General features: G+C 41.0%; 1 protein-coding gene across 1 annotated transcript; it reads right to left on the bottom strand.

The window, feature by feature from the left end:
• Positions 1–5,937: 5,937 nt before the first annotated feature.
• Positions 5,938–15,979, bottom strand: ccr12a (chemokine (C-C motif) receptor 12a). The gene is made up of 2 exons (XM_080034684.1): positions 15,902–15,979; positions 5,938–7,865 (listed from the first exon to the last, which is right to left on the bottom strand). The coding sequence occupies exon 2, from the start codon at positions 7,849–7,851 to the stop codon at positions 6,760–6,762; it is 1,092 nt and encodes a 363-aa protein (XP_079890810.1). The 5' UTR covers positions 7,852–7,865; positions 15,902–15,979; the 3' UTR covers positions 5,938–6,759.
• Positions 15,980–17,768: the final 1,789 nt, after the last annotated feature.

The following is a 17,768-nucleotide window of genomic DNA, read 5'->3' as shown; positions in this document are numbered from 1 at the left end:
AATAGAGCGGGTCCAGGCTGCTCGCACTGCGGTGCTCCCTCTGCCTGGCTCTCTGCTATTCCTTTAATGGTGGAAATAAAAAGCCGCGCTAGTCCGCCCAGGTATTGTCTCCTCTCTGTCTAACCTGCTGCCCAGAGAACAACCTCCAGGCCTAGCTCGTGAACGTAACGGTCAGGGCATCAGTCTCCATCATCACACACACAGAACATGTCCAACTGCTGGACTGATCAATACACCCCCACTCTCTGTCGCTCTTGGTACGGTCCGGCGTAGACTTTCAAGAACACAGGCATGAATACCATGATGAATACAGGCTTCAGAATGAGCAGGGGAGGGGTACCATGGTCTATATAAAAGGATGGGACCGACGTGAGCGAGGGGGTCGACGCGAGTCCACAGGAGGGAGCCGAGTGTCAGTGCATAGCATCTGGTGCATAAAAGCTCTGGGAAAATCACAAGTTAAGTAAGCCTACATGTTTTTAAATGAAGCCTAGCCTATTGCAAGCATCTATACAAATAAATCTCAATATAATAGAAACGTGGCCTAACAATAGGCCTGCATATGCATCAGTAGAAGAAAAGAATATTTAATTCAACCAAATGTCTAATATAATAAACAAGACAAAACATTTCATTTAACCTTTATTTATACTCGAGAGATCAGTTGAGGGGTGACCCTCATTTGCAATGATGTTGAGTCAAACAAATGCAGGCAAAAACAAAACAATATAGGATACAATACAAATACATAACAACTGATAAAGAGGGAAAAAACCTTTGAAACATTTAGACAGTGATGTAGAATGGCCACAATTAAAATTAAATGGGTGAAATTACAAAACAGCCTAATTAAAACAGTTACAGGTAGAGTTCTGCAGACTTAAGAGAATATGTCTGAATTTGTTTAAGGATATGAAGGTATTTATTTAATTTGTTGCTGTAAGTTGTTCCAGGAGTCAGGGGCACTGAAGCTAAAAGCTGTGTTTCCAAGCTCAGGCAGGGCTTGTGGAACATCAAACATTAGCATGTCAGTGGAGTGGGTCTGATAAAGCCCATCTGAAATTTGCAGCATTGCAGTCAAATAATGTGGTAGCTTCCTGGTCAGGGCTTAATAAATAAAAATATGCATGAGTCACATCTTTCTTTAAGAGAGGACCACCAAACCTTTCCAAATAAAACACAATGTGTGTCATAAGCATCTCCAGGAGACATGAATGTGATGCATGCAGGTAAATCACATCACAGTAATCAAGGACAGACATGAAAACTGCCTCAATAATCATTTTCCTACTAAATAAAGGGAAGGTGGTTTTGTTCCTATAAAATTGGCCAATTGTTTATCGAAGTCGACATACAGGATTTTTTATTTGAAAATTAAAAGTGAGTTTATCGTCTATCAAGATGCTGAGATATTAATATTCTGTGACTCTTTCAATTAGAAATCTATTCAACAATCTGCAATAAATCTACAAACACCAATTTTCAATGCTCATTATTTCTTAAAAGATGTTTGATAACAGGCGCATAGGCTACTATACATCAGTACATCTCTTGTGTTCTTGCCTTTTGAAGAAGGCTTTGAAACAATGTTAAAACACGTGTTGGTAACTGAACAACTTACTGACACACCCCAACCCCAAGTCATCTGAATATTTCAGCAGATGACAACAGACGAACACAGAAGAAAGGTGAGAAAACAGTCTCCCATAGTGCTCCGACATGAGTCCTCTCAGCCACCCACACTGTGTCTCTCTGTCCATCAGCTATAGTCACTAAGACCCCGTTTCCACCTGGCATTAACATGTGGTTTTTGTGATCCGATCACATGATACAGCTCTAACTACAGGTGAGAACACTCTCAAGACGCATTGAGATCGGATCACAAAAACCACATTCGGAGGTGGTTTACGTCGGTTGTGTTGCTTGTATCCACATTCATTTTGTAGTGGAAACACGAATGTGGTTTGTGTCCACATTAGGGACCTCCTACTCAACTGCCGCCCCCTGTCTGGGAGGAAATACGTTGAAAATGCATCACTGGCGTTCATGCAGCTTTTATAGAAGCCTCATGAACGAGTTGCAAATGACAAGCTTACTCCTCTGTTTTCATTTCACTGCGTAAATCTGAAAACACGGAAATCGCTGCTATTGACTGGAGAGCTGCAAGGCAACTACTTCCTGTTCTTATCTGCTTAAGAATAGAAGTCAACTCGCGTTTGGCTAGTAACAGGCTTTTAATGTGAAGGCGCACAGGAAATATTCTGTTCGCATACAGTAGCCTATCTTAATTGCATACAGAAAGCCGCCCGTGTAGCCTACTGGTGGTGGTGACAAGAGTGTAGCAGACGTTAGAAAAGCCGCCCGGCAAACACACATCTTTCACCAGCCAAAGAGGCGTAATAACTTACTCGCCTAAGAGTTTTAACTTTTATATAGGCTACTATCTATGATATTTCCCGCATTTGGCGAGAGCCCTCTAAGCAGTGTTGTGCATCGCGCCTCCTTGTCCAAATGAGACAGTAGCATATCTCGTCAACCTAGACTGGTCATTATCTTCGCATGTAATGCATTTTAATATCAAATGCGATTAAAACTGTGGCACTGTATGTTTACTTGTTTGTACCCCACTGGTTAAAAACACCAATGCAAACGGAAATGATGAACGTGTTGATTTAAATACAGCGCGGGTAAATGGAATCCGATCACAAGTAGACACAGAAGTCACATTTGAAAATACAAGTGGGAACACACGGACTGAGAGCTGTCCACTTGTAACCAGATTCAAAAAGTCAGATGTTAATGCCAGGTGGAAACAGGGTCTAAGTCATCCAGGAACTTGTGAAGATGTCTACCTGCATCATTTGGAGCTTTTGACACAGCAGTGTAGGCTGGACTGTGTTAAAGGCAGTGGAGAATTCAAAGAACATGAGAAAAGATTTCTTCATAGCAGATAGGCAATTGTCCAATATTTTATGTAGGTGAAGCCATGTTTTGACCACAAAGAGGATTATTATTTCATCTATTGGGGTCAGAGAGGAGGTCTTTTCCTAGATGGCAGGTGATTGAGAGCCATGGGAAAGTCTGAGGTCATCTGGTGGATGAATGGAGAATTGCCAGTCTGGTATGTTAGGAGAGTAAATAATATAACTAGAAATGCAATTCCTGAAGAAATTGCGGTGTGAATGCTGCGCTGCTGAGCTGAAGCTGATGCTGAATGAGCTTCACTGCTGAATGTTAATGAAGAACGAAGGATGAATATATCTGAATGAACAGAATGGTTGAAAAATAGAATGTTTGAAAAATGTGGAATATTTGGAAGTTTGAATGGACTTTGTAGGTGGAATTAGAAATTAATTATGACCTTGCAGTATGACCTCCAAAATGTAATCAGTTCATCTTTGAGTCAGAATCAACATTTGTGCAAAATTTTAAGAAAAACCGTGGAAGCGTTCCTGAGATAATGCAGTCACAAAAGGCAACGTCACAGTGACCTTGAAATTTGACCTTTGACCTCTAAACTCTTGTGATGTCATCTCTGAGTCATAATCAACATCTGTGCAAATTTTTAAGAAAATCCGGTGAAGTCTAAAATGTTGTGTTGGAATGGGGAATCGAACCCCCGACCCTGTCTTCAGCTCAATCAGGATACTACCATGTAATGTCCTGAAGGAGCTGAACATGTAAAATGTGGAATTACGTTTATCGGATGAAAAATGACTGAGTTAACGCATTTTGAATTTTCTCCATCCGCTTTGAATGGGGCTGTGGAGTCATTTTTGGAAAATAAGATTTATATTTTATGTTTTCTTATTTTCGGGAACCTCTACCGGTTTCCAGAGGAGGTCATTTCAAACTCCTGAAAAGGTTGAACACTTAGAAAGTTATTAGAGGAAAAGCATTCTCAAACTCTCGACTTCATTTGGATTCTGGATGTATCATAAGAGATTTAGACTATTCTCCCATTCTGTGACTTACATTATCCTATGATGTTACAGACAGGTGCAGAGGTCTCCATAGTGACTGACAGCTAATCAGTGTCAATTGTAAACAGCTGGTACTGTACACGTACAGTCACTTCTCTCCCAAAGAGGATCACACATAGGCGATTTCAACTGAACGCATAAGCCCAAACTGCTGCTTCTATCTCTTTGTCTGACAGATAAAATTAACACACCTTCAGTGTCAAACTTGTGTTTGTAATTTGAAAACTTTGAAATTCACAGCAAGAAGCAAATGGTATACACTTTGAATCTCCTCGTTGAAAGCAAAGTCTATTTTAATATTGGTGTCAATGAGGCGGGAGGCATCGTTCGGTTAGACTTTTTTCTCCTTAGAAGCTCACAGCTCCCAATATGTATGTCCATTTGGCTCCAAAAAACATTTCTGCGACCGTAACAATAATATCTAGAGTTAGAGACCAAAATTATCCACGAGGAGTTAGATTTTTGTGAGTTGACGCAATCTTAAAAACGTCTGGTGTTCTTTTTTATTCCCTCTCCTCCACTCAGTTGATGTGCACACTCTAAATATCATTCAAATTGATGTTACATGCGTCAAACATGGCTGATTAATTTGAAAACTATGCTTTTTTTTAAAAAGGTTGAATTTTAACAATGAAAGACTAAAGATAGCTGAATATTTGGTCGAAGAAATGAACTTTGTAGGATGAATTATCAGTGAGCTGGAAGTGTTTGAAATCAGTGCAAAACGCTTTGCCAAAGTTATGGACTTTATGAAAAAACTGTATAGGATAATTGTTGTCTGGAATGAGCTGAACATTTAGACATTAGAATGGAGTTTCTAGGATGAATTTTCAGGGGGAAGAAGAGATTTTAAAGATTTCATAATTTTGGTTAAATTGTTTGTATTGTATTAATTATGAAGTTATTACTTTTTTTGAAAATTTTGAATGAAAGCAAGAATGTGAAAAATGGGCTGACTATGAGGATAGTTGAAGGAAGTTTGTTGATTGAAGCATGTTGAAGATATGGCCCGGCGTGAATATGGCGGAATATTAATAATAAATTGGTAGAATAACCAATAAAAGGGTCTGGGTCAGAACAGGACTGTCAAAATGACATCAGGGAAATAAACCTCTGATGCTCTGACCTACTTTGTTTAATCCACTAACAATCTTTTCTTCTTTTCTATTTTTTTAAACAAAAGTCCTCAAAACATCAATATATGCATTTTTCATGTGTTTGAAGTGTAACACCTCAATCCAAATGGTCAAATCCCTGGTACTTTCAATGCTGTTGTTAAGCTGTTTAAAGAGCCAGTCTATGGTTTTTATGTTCTTGTCCAAAATGTATTTGGCAACTACACTGACTCATGCCATTTTTATCTTTTTTGTAACCCTATTTCAAAATAAAGATGTCCAAATACGTATTTCATGTAACTCTGTTGAATTGACCACACTGAATCGCTCCTCAAATGTGCTTGGTTTACAGGAAAGAGCTCCAGATGTTCTGTCAGAAAAGGGAACTGATCTAATTATTTACTGAGAACTGGAATATTTCTCAAGCTATTCTGAGTGTGGCCAGCTTGGTGCATATCTCATCATAATAACATTCCCAGTAAAAGCTGAAAATAAGCCTTTTCACAGTTTGAGTCATCTCTGTATTGTAGGTACAGAAACTAAAGAAACTCGTGCACATACACGTACAGACTTGTGTGCGTTGATGGCACTGGTTGCTATGGTGATTGAGCCAACGGGGGAGTGGGTAGAGGAGGTGCTGTGTTTAGACACACCCCTCCACTCTGGGGACCTGTCAGAGGGTACAACAAGACCAAAGGTGAGGCTGTGTCAGCATTCACACATTCTCACAAGTATAACAAATCATGTGCAGTGTTGCATTAGTGCTTTGCACTGCACACAAAATAAATCTAAAATGTGTTCCATAAAATACAGATGTCACAGGGGAAAAGGTTTGATTGGTAAATTTATTGGCAGGTTAAGTTACAGTTCAATTTGAAAGAATTTAGACAAGATGTGTCAAATGTCTTTTTGTAACATTGAATCAACAAGATGAGAACATTCCGTAAATGTACCAGACAAGAAGCAGGTCTGAAGCTAGTGCATACAAGTGTATTCCACATATACGTAAGCAAGGACTACAGAAAGTTCCTCGAGAAAAGTAACCTTTAAAAATGACTTAGCCTTTAAAACCCTTATCATGCCAGATGATAGGGGCCTTAAAAGCCTTCCATTATACATACAATTAGCACAAACCATTTTCAACCATAGGATGCTGGAGTTGCCAGCTTTCTATGGTTGGTGGTCCAGGCTTGAACTCATACAAACATATCCATATCATATCTACATATGATCAACAGCAGAAGTACTTGATAGCTATATACAATGGCCATTGCTTGAGAGGGCAATGTTGGGGTTTTCAAGCTTAACCTTGGAAGCAGTTGAACTAGCAGTTGAAAATAAAATCTTGATTATGTTCAATATGTTTTTCTTGACTATGAGAGTTTGTATGTTCAGAAGACGCTGTGGTACTATGTGTAAGACACACACCAAGCCACCATGTAACATTTTTAAATAAGAAGGTTTTAAGAACTGTGCCAGTAGACATAACTCTTTCAGTTTGTAATGAGCTAAATCAGCTACTTATCAGAACTAGTTTTGTCATGGTTTTTTGTCACAACCTCAAACGTTGATTATTTCAATTTCTTATCCTAACACTTGGCAATTCACTATTTTTGCCAAATAATATTAACTGGCATTTAATTTCCAGTCTGTGTGATTGTCTAGTACTCATATGCAGAGTGTGGTGTTCTCTGGGAAGTGGACCTGGTGCTCTGGCTACTGAAGCTCATGTGTCTCTTCAGACAGGGGATGTTCTTTGCCATCAGCCTACTGAAGTGGCTCTGGAACTTTTTTCCCAGGAATGTGTAAAACACAGGACTGATGCAACAATACAGATAGGCTATATTGCGGGTGACGTACAGGGCATAGTCCAAGCTCTCTGATTCAGAACATGAGCCGTCTGTCTCACCGGTAGCTGAGATCTGAATGGCTCGAAGGAGGATGACGACATTGTAGGGTGTCCAACAGGTGAAGAAGGTGAAGATGATGACAAAGATGAGCTTGATGGCCCGGCACTTCTCCTTCATGCGTGTGGACAGGATGCGGACAGTGATGCTAATGTAGCAGTACATGACCATGGCCAGAGGCAAGAGGAAAAAGAGCAGGAACTGTTGGTAGTAGCTGACCAGACGCCACTTCTCCATGGTGCTCTCAGGGTAACCTGATTCTTCACACATCAGCCCGTTGAGCGGACTCTTCCACACATTTTGGAGAACCAGTTCTTTTATACTCGCTACAATACTGATGCACCAAACTGCCACTGATGCAACGATGGCATATGCCCTCTTCCTGCTCTTGGCGGCCGCTACAGCGTGCACCACCGCCAGGTACCGGTCAAAGGTCATGAGTGTGAGGAAGAGGATGGAGCTGTAGAAGCCGATGAAGTATGCGCTGCTCACCATCTTACACAGAGCGACGCCGAAGATCCACTCTGACAGGTGGTACTTGGCCCAGAAGGGTAGGCTGGAGGCAAACAGGATGTTGGAGAAGACCAAGTTCAGGAGGAAGATGTTTGTCACTGTGTTGAGCTTCTCATACTTGTAGATGATGAAGAGCACCAGCCCGTTGCCAATGGTACTCAGGAGGAAGTTGACATAGTAGAAGAATGGGATGAATCTCGCACCAAACTGGTTGACCTTATCCTTTGTGCAGAGCATGACAGCGTTACTGACCACATAGCTCATGTCAGTGGTGTCATAGGTTTCATTGAATACGTCCAGGAAGGCCAAATATTGGTCTTCAGAACTGCTCATGGCTGGTGTTTGTCCTGTGGTACAGACACATTAAAGATGCAATTCAGTTTATTTGCTGGTAGAAAATGCTCATAAAAACACAACTGATCCTATAAGCACATAAGCTGAAATATACTTCACATGCAAAATAGGAGACTGATGTCTATTCGCCACTGTTTGCAAGATGGTGGACAAATCTAAGTACTTGTTAACATGTCATTTAAGTTAGCTAGTAAAGTAACCCATAACATAATTTACAGTCACAAAAACCTGTTTTGATCAACAGTATTTACAACCAAATATATCAACCGACTGTTTTAGAGAATTAATACATTGGTTAACAAACACTAATGAATGAAAGAATTGTGCTTTTTAAGCTTTACCAAATATTTCAACTGTGTGTTCATATCAACAACGTTCTGTTTTCCTGTAGACTCAATGACAGTGCAAGTGAAAACACAGTTCCCATGGGAACTAGAATGTGGAAAGAAATGTAAAGCGCTTTGGGGCTGAGAAAATTGGCTAAAAAGCACCATATAAGTCTACTCCATTTACCTTTAATTTACATTATAACCTGTTTAGACAATCACAGACGCAGGGCAATTTTGATGGCTTTTGTGTGAGTAATGAGTATACTCACACACTTGTACACAATCACATAACATGAATTAAGATGGGCCTTTTCAAGTGCGTCACAATTTTAGTCCGAAACACCCAATGACCCTGGGTTCATCTCTGAGGACGTTTCCAAGCAGCACCATCTATATGTAGTTGGTGTTTCTCATAACTATCATAAGACTGGCTATGTCAGTTACTTCCAGGAAAGGCTGGATGACGGCCACGAATAGTGTGGTGATGACTGAAAAGACAGTGGGCAGCACAGAGAGACGGCAACCGGTGCAGTGAGGCTTAGCACCCCGAACTGCAGCTCCTGTGAGGCAGCACACAAACCAAGCTACGGAAAACCCAAACGAAATATACCCCTAGGGGTGAGGGGGGAGAATGAGCACCCCAGATGGACGGGTTTCTTGGTACAAGACACAGGCAACTGATTATCGACAATGAATGCAACCTGTTCATGTGGCAAGAACAGGTTGCTGAGAGGTCTAAGGGACCATCGGACCAAGATGAGCTGCACAAAGAAGAAGCAAGTGGAGCAACGCACAGAGTCACTGCCCAGCATGGCACCTGGTGTGAGGAGGAGCAGAGCCAGGCAGGTAACACAAAATTGTAGTAACTACTACTATGCAATACCTACTGCATAGGTGTTTTCTTTTTTAGTAACTACTACATAGATATGTATGGAAGAGGATGAGGGCTACACATAAGATAAAAAATTTGGTTCTGAATTTAATTTCAGAAATCTGACTTTTAAGTCAGAACTATGGAATTCTGAGATTAAAGTCAGAACTAAAATTGTTTTCTTATGTGTGGCCCCAATCCTCTTCCATAGGATATGCCTTACCTGCTACATAGTTATTTTTTTGCCAGGGTGGGCTCTTTGGTGTTGAGGGTTCGGGTAATAAGCTCTCTGCAGGGGGGGGGGGGGCAGATCTTCCTCCCTCATCCTGTCGCTGTAAGTGTCACTGAGGTGTTGGTTGATTTCCTCTTGTGGGCATACGAGTCCCACTCCTTTTCTGCCCTGGCAGTTGTTTAGTCAACCCAAAGGGATTTGTGAAAAAAGGCAGTGCACATGTGTCTCTTCCCCTTTCTCCTGTGCCACTCAGCGCGTCTAAGGGAGATGAGCTTCTTTCTCAAGATTTTCCAGAGCTCTGTAAGGGCTGGCCTTTCCTCCTCTCCCGCTTTCCTGTACTGCTGTTTTAGAGATTTCAGTTCTTTCCTTAGCTGGCTGATCTTTATCTCTCGCCGGTTCGGCTTAGCTGTGTTCTTGGTCAGCACCGAAGCTGATGATGAAGGTGCATATCAACTGAAGTCGCTGATCCACTCCATTCTTGATCATACTACGAGGGCAGCATCAACATCCTCATCAAACTGGCGCTACTTAGCTCCCTTATTTGAGGCAGGCCATAAGACCCGGCGATGTTCAGATGGTCTTCTTGGTTTAGCATGTGGAGGTTGGAGTCAGGGATGCAGTCAAAGTTGCGCGAACCAGTGCAGCACCAGGGCAGAGTGGAGTACCAAACAAAGTTAACAAAAATTGTCCAAGACTCCTGGAGAGGTTTTGTAGACTAATCAGGGTCATATGGTGGAGGGGGAAGGTATCCAAGCAGTGGCGACATGCAGAAGGTGTCTGGATACCAAAGGAGGAGAACGCATGTATCATAACACATTTCCGCACCATCTCCCTGCTCAGTGTGGAAGGCAAAATCTTTTTCTAGATTCTTGCCAACCGTCTGACTGGGTACCTCCTGAGGAATTCATACATTGACACGGCAGTGCAGAGGGGTGGTGTTCCACGCATGCCATGCTGTATAGAGTATACAGGATTGGTCACACCAATTGATCCGCAAGGCAAGGGAAAACCGAGGAGACCTGTCCTTTGGCTAGACCTTGCCTATGCCTATGGATTCCAGACAAGCTTTTAAAGCTTTGGAGTTACACAATGTTCCAGAGAAGATTGAATACTATAGGGGAGAACAGGGTAAATTGTCACACGGGTTGGTTGTCACAATCGTTATATCTCGGAACCAGAAGGCGCTGTCTGTGAAATTTTGGTATGTAAATATCCACAATTGGGGTCAGAGGTCACCTACATAGTCTTCCTTGGAGTTAGACTGCTGAATTTGAGGTGAGAGGACTGTTTGTGTTTTTCATGTCAAATTGAAAATATTTAGCTCCTCAGTATTTTTCTTCTAGGCTTTTACACAATGGGTTTATAACAAAACACTTGTTACCCATAAAAAGTGTGAAGGGTAAACTATAGTTTAGATTGTGGTTAGCAAGCCAATTAGTTGTCAGATGGTTGTTGGCCTTGATGCTAGCAAGAAATTCAAGTTGGGGTTGGTCGTCACATTTTTTGGGGGGTTAGTTGTCACATGTTATCCAAAGGCTGCAGCCAGAAAAGGAACACAATAACGAAAGAAATTGTCAAGCCGTGTCCTCACTGACACCCCAGAGAAGGAGAGAATAGAGCAGGAAAAGGCAGCTAGCATGCAAAAGAAAAAAGGGCAACAAAATCAAAACAACCCAGTGCATCCCAAACTAGACCAGCTGCCAAGGCTACAGTAAGTTATGTAGGCCTATTTGTCAACTTGACAATGCAATTACAGGTTCAAATTTTGTTCTGCTTTCTTGTCTTCTTTTTAAGATTATTCCCATTAAGATAACATTGTGACAAACAACCCCATAGTGTGTGACAACCAACCCCTTGATGGGGTTGGTTGTCACAATGTGTAAGGGTGTCTTTGACGATTAATTTCTTCTTTATTACAATAAGATAGAAAAAGTGAGGGGTACACATTTCAAGCCAACACCTTAAGCTTCAATTTAATGTAGGAATGACTATTGAAAGATGTTTAGGTAATGAGCAATTCTCACTAGAGTAAAAAGTGTGCCCACTTACCCCGTTCTCCCCTACTATACTAATAACTGATACATGATACAAGGCATGGATTTACCAGCATGGTATCCTGCCAAGACTCTTCTGGCCGCTGCTGATATATGAGGTCCCAGTAACCATTGTGGAAGGCTTCACACAAAACATCAGCTAGTTCCTTTGCATGTGGCTGGGTGTGCCAAAGAGCCTAAGCAGCATTGCTCTTTACAGGCACACCAACTATCTCCAGCTTCCCTTCTCTGGCCTGACAGAGGAGTTTAAGGTCAAAAGAGCCAGGGACTCATCTGACACCAAAGTGGCATGAAAAGTGGGATGAAAGTCAAAACTGGAAGGAAGTGGCGAGCGCAGGATGCAGTAGTGATGCTAAGGTATGGTGTTTTGGTTGGCTCTCTGGCAGTTGGACGAGCTGTGCTTGGTAGCCACACAAGACAACGCTACGACAAAGCTCAAGCGAGAGACGTCAGTTGATGGTGAGAGATCCGTTTGGAGGGAGTAGAACTGCAGCCGTGCGTCAGCAAGGAACGTGGACATTGGAAATAGGGACCATGCATCAGCCCGGAAGATCACCTGGTTAGAACTTAGGAAGTAAGTGCCGGCAATACTCAAGTTTCTGATCAAGTCTGTATATGATGTCCTTCCAAGCCCATCAAACCTGCATAACTGGGGTCTTGTAGGAACCCCATCTTGAGCTGCTTTCCTCAAGCCCTGGGAGGGGGAAGGTACACGTGGTGCCATGACCAGGTGCTGAAGGTAATAGCTGACACCATCTGCACTGGAATCCAGCAGAGCAAACATCAGCTCCCAGCAAGGCACAACATCGCCTTCGTCAAAGCAGGACAGACAAACCCCAGGCCAAGCGTAAGGTCTGAACTGGGCTGCTAGCTTCAGCTCATGACTGGCAGATGAAAGTTTCCATAGCACATTGCCAGGAAGACACTCAGGCCTGATATGGTGTTTACCTCTGATATCTCTAAGTAAGTTGTGCTTTTGGAGCTTACTGTTCCCTGGGAAGACCAGATAGAGGAGGCCCAGAAGCGGAAGAAGGCGAAATACCTTGAGATGGTGGAAACCTGTGAAGAAAATGGGTGGAGGGCCAGCTGTGAGCCTATCGAGTTGGGCTGCAGGGGATTTCCAGGCCAGTCCCTACACCGAGAACTCAGACTCCTTGGCATTAGAGGGTTGTAAGATAGGAAAGCCACCAGGAACATCAGTGAAGCTGCAGAGAAATCTTCAAGGTGATTGTGGATCAAGAGGGGTGATCCATGGGGTAGCGCGCCACTTGGACACAAGCCAGGAACTGGTCATCCCCGGCTGGGTCGCCCAGGCGAGGGTGTCTGATCTAAGAACCGAAACACCCAATGACCCTGGGTTCATCACTGAGGATGTGTCCAAGCACCCCATATACAGTCCCCTCCATAAGTATCGGAACAGTGAGGCCAATTCCTTTATTTTTGCTGAAGACTGGAAACATTTGGGTTTGACACCAAAATATGAATATGAGACAATAGATCAACATTTAAGCTTTCATTTCCAGGTATTTACATCTGGATCTGATACACAACTGAGAAGATAGCATTTTTTGTAAAGGAACACCACATTTGTAGGTGAGCAAAAGTATTGGAACAGATAGACTTAAAGTAAATTAAAGTGAATAAGACTTAATATTTTGTTGCAAATCCTTCGCTTGCAATAACTGCATCAAACCTGTGACCCATTGACATAACAAAACTTTTGCATTCTTCTTTTGTGATGCTTTTCCAGGCCTTTACCGCAGCCTCATTCAGTTGCTGTTTGTTTTGGGGGGTTACTCCCTTCGGTCTCCTCTTTAGCAGGTAAAATGCATGCTCTAAAGGGTTTAAGTCTAGAGATTGACTTGGCCAGTCTCACACTTTCCATTTCTTGCCCCTGATGCACTCCTTTGTTGTTTTGGCAGTTTTTTAGGGTTGCTGCATGATGAAGGATCTTCCAATCAGTTTGGTTGCATCTTTCTTTAAATTGTCTGACAGAATGTTTCTGTGGACTTCTAAGTTCATTTTGCTGCTGCCATCATGTGTTACTGTGTTGTTGTTAAGATGAACCTTTACCAAAGTGATGGAAAGGCTAAAGTTTGGAGAAAGAAAGGATCTGCTCATGACCCCAAGCATACAAGCTCATCTGTGAAACACGGTGGAGGCAATGTCATGGCTTGGGCTTGCATGGGCTCATTAATCTTCATTGATGATGTAACACATGATGGCAACAGCTAAATGAACTCAGAAGTTTACACAAACATTTTGTCTGCCAATTTAAAGAAAGATGCAACCAAACTGATTGGAAGTTCCTTCATAATGCAGCAAGATAATGACCCAAAACACACTGCAAAAACAACAAAGGAGTTAATCAGGGTCAAAAAATGGAAGGTTTTAGACTGGTCAAGTCAATCTCCAGACTTAAACCATAGGAGCATGCATTTTACCTGCTAAAGAGGAGACTGAAGAGAGTAAACAAACAGCAACTGAATGAGGCTGCGGTGAAAGCCTGGAAAAGCATCAAAAAGGAGGAATCAAAAATGTTGTGATGTCAATGAGTCACAGGCTTGATGCAGTTGTTGCAAGCGAGGCTTTGCTACAAAATATTAAGTCTTATTCACTTTAATTTATTTTAAGTCTATCTGTTCCAATACTTTTGCTCACCTAAAAATGTGGTGTTCCTTTACAAAAAATTATATCTTCTCAGTTGTGTATCAGATCCAGATGTAAATACCTGGAAATGAAAGCTTAAATGTTGATCTATTGTCTCATATTCATATGTTGGTGTCAAACCCAAATGTTTCCAGTCTTCAGCAAAAATAAAGGAATTGGCCTCACTGTTCCGATACTTATGGAGGGGACTGTATATGGGGTGCTTGGACACATCCTCAGTGATGAACCCAGGGTCATTGGGTGTTTCGGTTCTTAGATCAGACACCCTCGCCTGGGTACTTATGGAGGGGACTGTATGGAGTTGGTGTTTCTCATAACCAGCTTTAGTATTGCCATACCATGGATAACACAGCTGCAGCAACTCTATTGACTTTTCAAATCGCGATTACTGTTATGTTTAGCAGTAATTTACAGTATATGTTTGCCGATATTTGCAGTTGTGGTTCTGCATATGGAAGCATATCAGTATAATCAGTAACACCACAAAAAGATCCAGATTGAAAATATTTGGTAAGGTGCGGTGAACACTAATGATTATCTGAACATCTTAAAGAGGACCTATTATACTACTTTTCTGGTCTTCATTTCTTGTTTTACACTGCTATAGAGCAACCTGACACGAATCACATCACAAAAAACTATGTAGATTTTCGGGAAGCTCTTTCTCTTATTTTGGCGATCCAGCACATCCTGTCAACACTTGAGTGTGTGTGCTTCGGCAATCTCCGCTCCCTCCGCCTGTGCATCGGCCATCTCCGCTACCCTCCCCCCCCTCCTGCAAACCCCACTCCGTTGTGATTGGTTACCTTCCTTCCGGAACACTTTCAGTGGCGGGAAGCGCGAGCATGGACCTATAAGGGCGCGAGGCAGACGCGAACAGGGAAGTGACAGCATTACCATACATGGAAACATCCGCGTGGTCACGTCACCAATTTTTATGCGACGTCACGAATTATGAAAGGGTAGACCGCTTTGAAGACGTGACTTCTCGACTGGCTAGAATAGTGTTTAGTGCTCTGCACAGACACCCCAGACGGTCAGCAGGGAATACGTCAAAATGCATGTAAGTCATTATTTGATAATTTAGTATGGTTAAGCATGACTATGAATCATCATAACAACGTTTATAGGTCATAAAAGTCAAAAAGCATCATAGGTCCTCTTTAAGGCCCTGAGATTGTCACCTTTCTCAAAGATAAAAGTATTAGTATTATGAAACAACCAACAGTTAAAGCAATACTGCAGGAAGGCTCTGTCTTATCCTTCATTCTTATTGTTCGTCAAGATAGAGAACTGAAACTGCTGACTGGAGCAGGAAAAAACACTCCTGTCTTTCTCAACTTGTGTGCAATACTTATTCACAGAAATGAGTCATTATCATCTTAAGAGAGTTTAATATTTTGGTACATTTTAACCCAAAGGGTCGAATTTCTGAGTATTGTGAAGTAGCATAAGTATAAGGGTGTATTGCTGACATGCCAGAAAAAAAGTTAATTATATATTTTTAAATATAATAACACGTTTCTTATGCATTAACAAGATATTTTCATGTTGTTTTGACATACAATGTTTTCTCGTCATAACAAGAAACCTGTCTTGTGATTAATGTGTTTGTTTAGTTTGTTGGAATTGGGGTTAGGCCTTAACTCTCAGCTTAATACAAAATACTCACACATCGTTTTAACTGTTAAGGTCATTACTGGTTTGATCTGTTGAAAACTCACATTAAAGAGACACAGATACTGGGTTTGAGAGACACTCAGTTTCAACTCAAATTAACCAGCAATGTTCATTTCATAAACTACTGTACAAAATAAATAAACAGACATAATATGGTATTCTTGATGTCAGTCATAATGATTATTGAACTTACCAGAGCAGATTTATAGGTGCGTTGTGAAGAGAGGACAATGAGGAAGCACTGTGACTGTATTCTACAGCTGACTGAGATCAACTTGTAGTAACAAAGATGTCAGCAACTGTTAAAGGGGCTGGAGTTTGTGTGTGTGTTTGTGTGTGTGTGTGTGTGTCAACAGGCCAAAAACTGAATTTAAAAAAGTGTTGAGAACACGTAAAAGCTTTATTTCTTGAAATGTGCCTTTCTGCGCATGTTTAAATGTTGTCTTCTAAGTCATAACATTAAAAATATTAGCATACATTTTACTCCATAACTCTTAAATCAGAGTTTCCAATTCAATTAAATTCAAAAAACTTTATTGTCTCTCATATAGTGACATAAAATTGCCTTCAGTTTGTGGCTCAAACAATATGAAAATGTAAGACTTACATAAAATCACACAAACAGTTAAAAGCCAAGTGTAAAGCAAAGCTGCATTAAAAAAGGGTTGTCTATTTGGCAGTCTTTAAAGTGCATATTGCAGTTGGAATGAAAGAGTTTGCCTAAGGTTGTCTGAAGCGTCTGCCTGAGGGAATTAACTGAACTGAATGGTGAAGGGGATGTGAAAGGTCAATGGTGACCTACTGGTGATCATGATGGTTCTAAACCACTGTATAGGTCTGGGAGTTGGATAAAATGAAGAGTTGAATATTACATCTGTAAAATAAAATCTGAAGTATTTTTTATTATGGCTTTTGTTTTGTTGTGACCAGATAAAATCTCATATATTTCTGAAGTGCAGAAAAATAGATATTTGGAGATGTATCAGCATGTATAGCCTCCCAGCACTTGTGTGCCAGTGTACCTGTTTGATTGACAGCTGAGCTTGTACAGACATTTAGCATAAGCAGATTAGCATTTACCAAGCTAAGTTAACATTTGATTCCAAACCTTTAAGCCGTTTCACACAGGACATGGGCCAGGATGTAACTTCAGTTTCACTTCCTATCAGAGTTCAGACTAATAAGCCTTAAAGTAATATACCTTACCTTGCCTCTAGTTTTTTCATTTGAAATATAACAATATGATGTCCTCATTGAAGTGTTTAAGAGAGATTGGTTGCTGGTATGTTGAGAATATGTTATTATATATCTAGTTTTATTTCATTATTGATGTAATAATTGTCTGTTGAGTGTTCCTGCCTGTATGACACTGTATTAATGATAGGTATAGAGAAAGTCATTTTAGGAATACATCTCAGACAAGACCCTGTCACTGCTCTAGACAGGATGCTGTGATCCTCTCTCCATGCATGTATGCTCAACATAATCATCTGTATTTTATTCTGAAGCTAAGTAAAGGTTATTTCTTTAAATTGGACCGGAGTGAAGTTTATTCTTCATCAAAATGATTTCTTCCACACATGCCATGGTGTATCAGACAATGAGTACAAGGTTGAAACAGCTGCTATTCATGTTTTGTATGCATATACACTGCATATCTCGACGTCATTGTAAATGAGGGTCACCCCTCAATTGGTCTCTCGAGGATAAATAAAAGTTAAATAAATAAAATAAATAAATATGACACTGTGCAGTTGCACAATTCAATAATGATCATATTAATCCAGACACTAATAACAAGTAGTTCAGTAGGGGAAATGTGCATGAGGTAGAGGAGGTGCAAAACCTCTGGTAACAAGTCATCCAAATATTAACTGATACTGTTCCTTTATTCTTGCTCTATGCCTATTCAGATTGACCGTATATTTATGTAGGTTTGGCCAGCCGACATTCCTCTATTTGCTTCATATTCATTATGAACTACATACTTAGTTTTCCATATTTACAGTTGCTTGAAAAAGTATTCATACCCGTTGAAATTTTCAAAATTTTGTCCACAC

Source organism: Ammodytes marinus, assembly GCF_949987685.1.
Source record: "Ammodytes marinus genome assembly, chromosome: 9".
In the NCBI taxonomy this organism is placed as follows: Eukaryota; Metazoa; Chordata; class Actinopteri; order Uranoscopiformes; family Ammodytidae; genus Ammodytes; species Ammodytes marinus.
The sequence above is the reverse complement of the archived record's forward strand: the minus strand, read 5'-3'. Positions and strand labels throughout refer to the sequence as shown.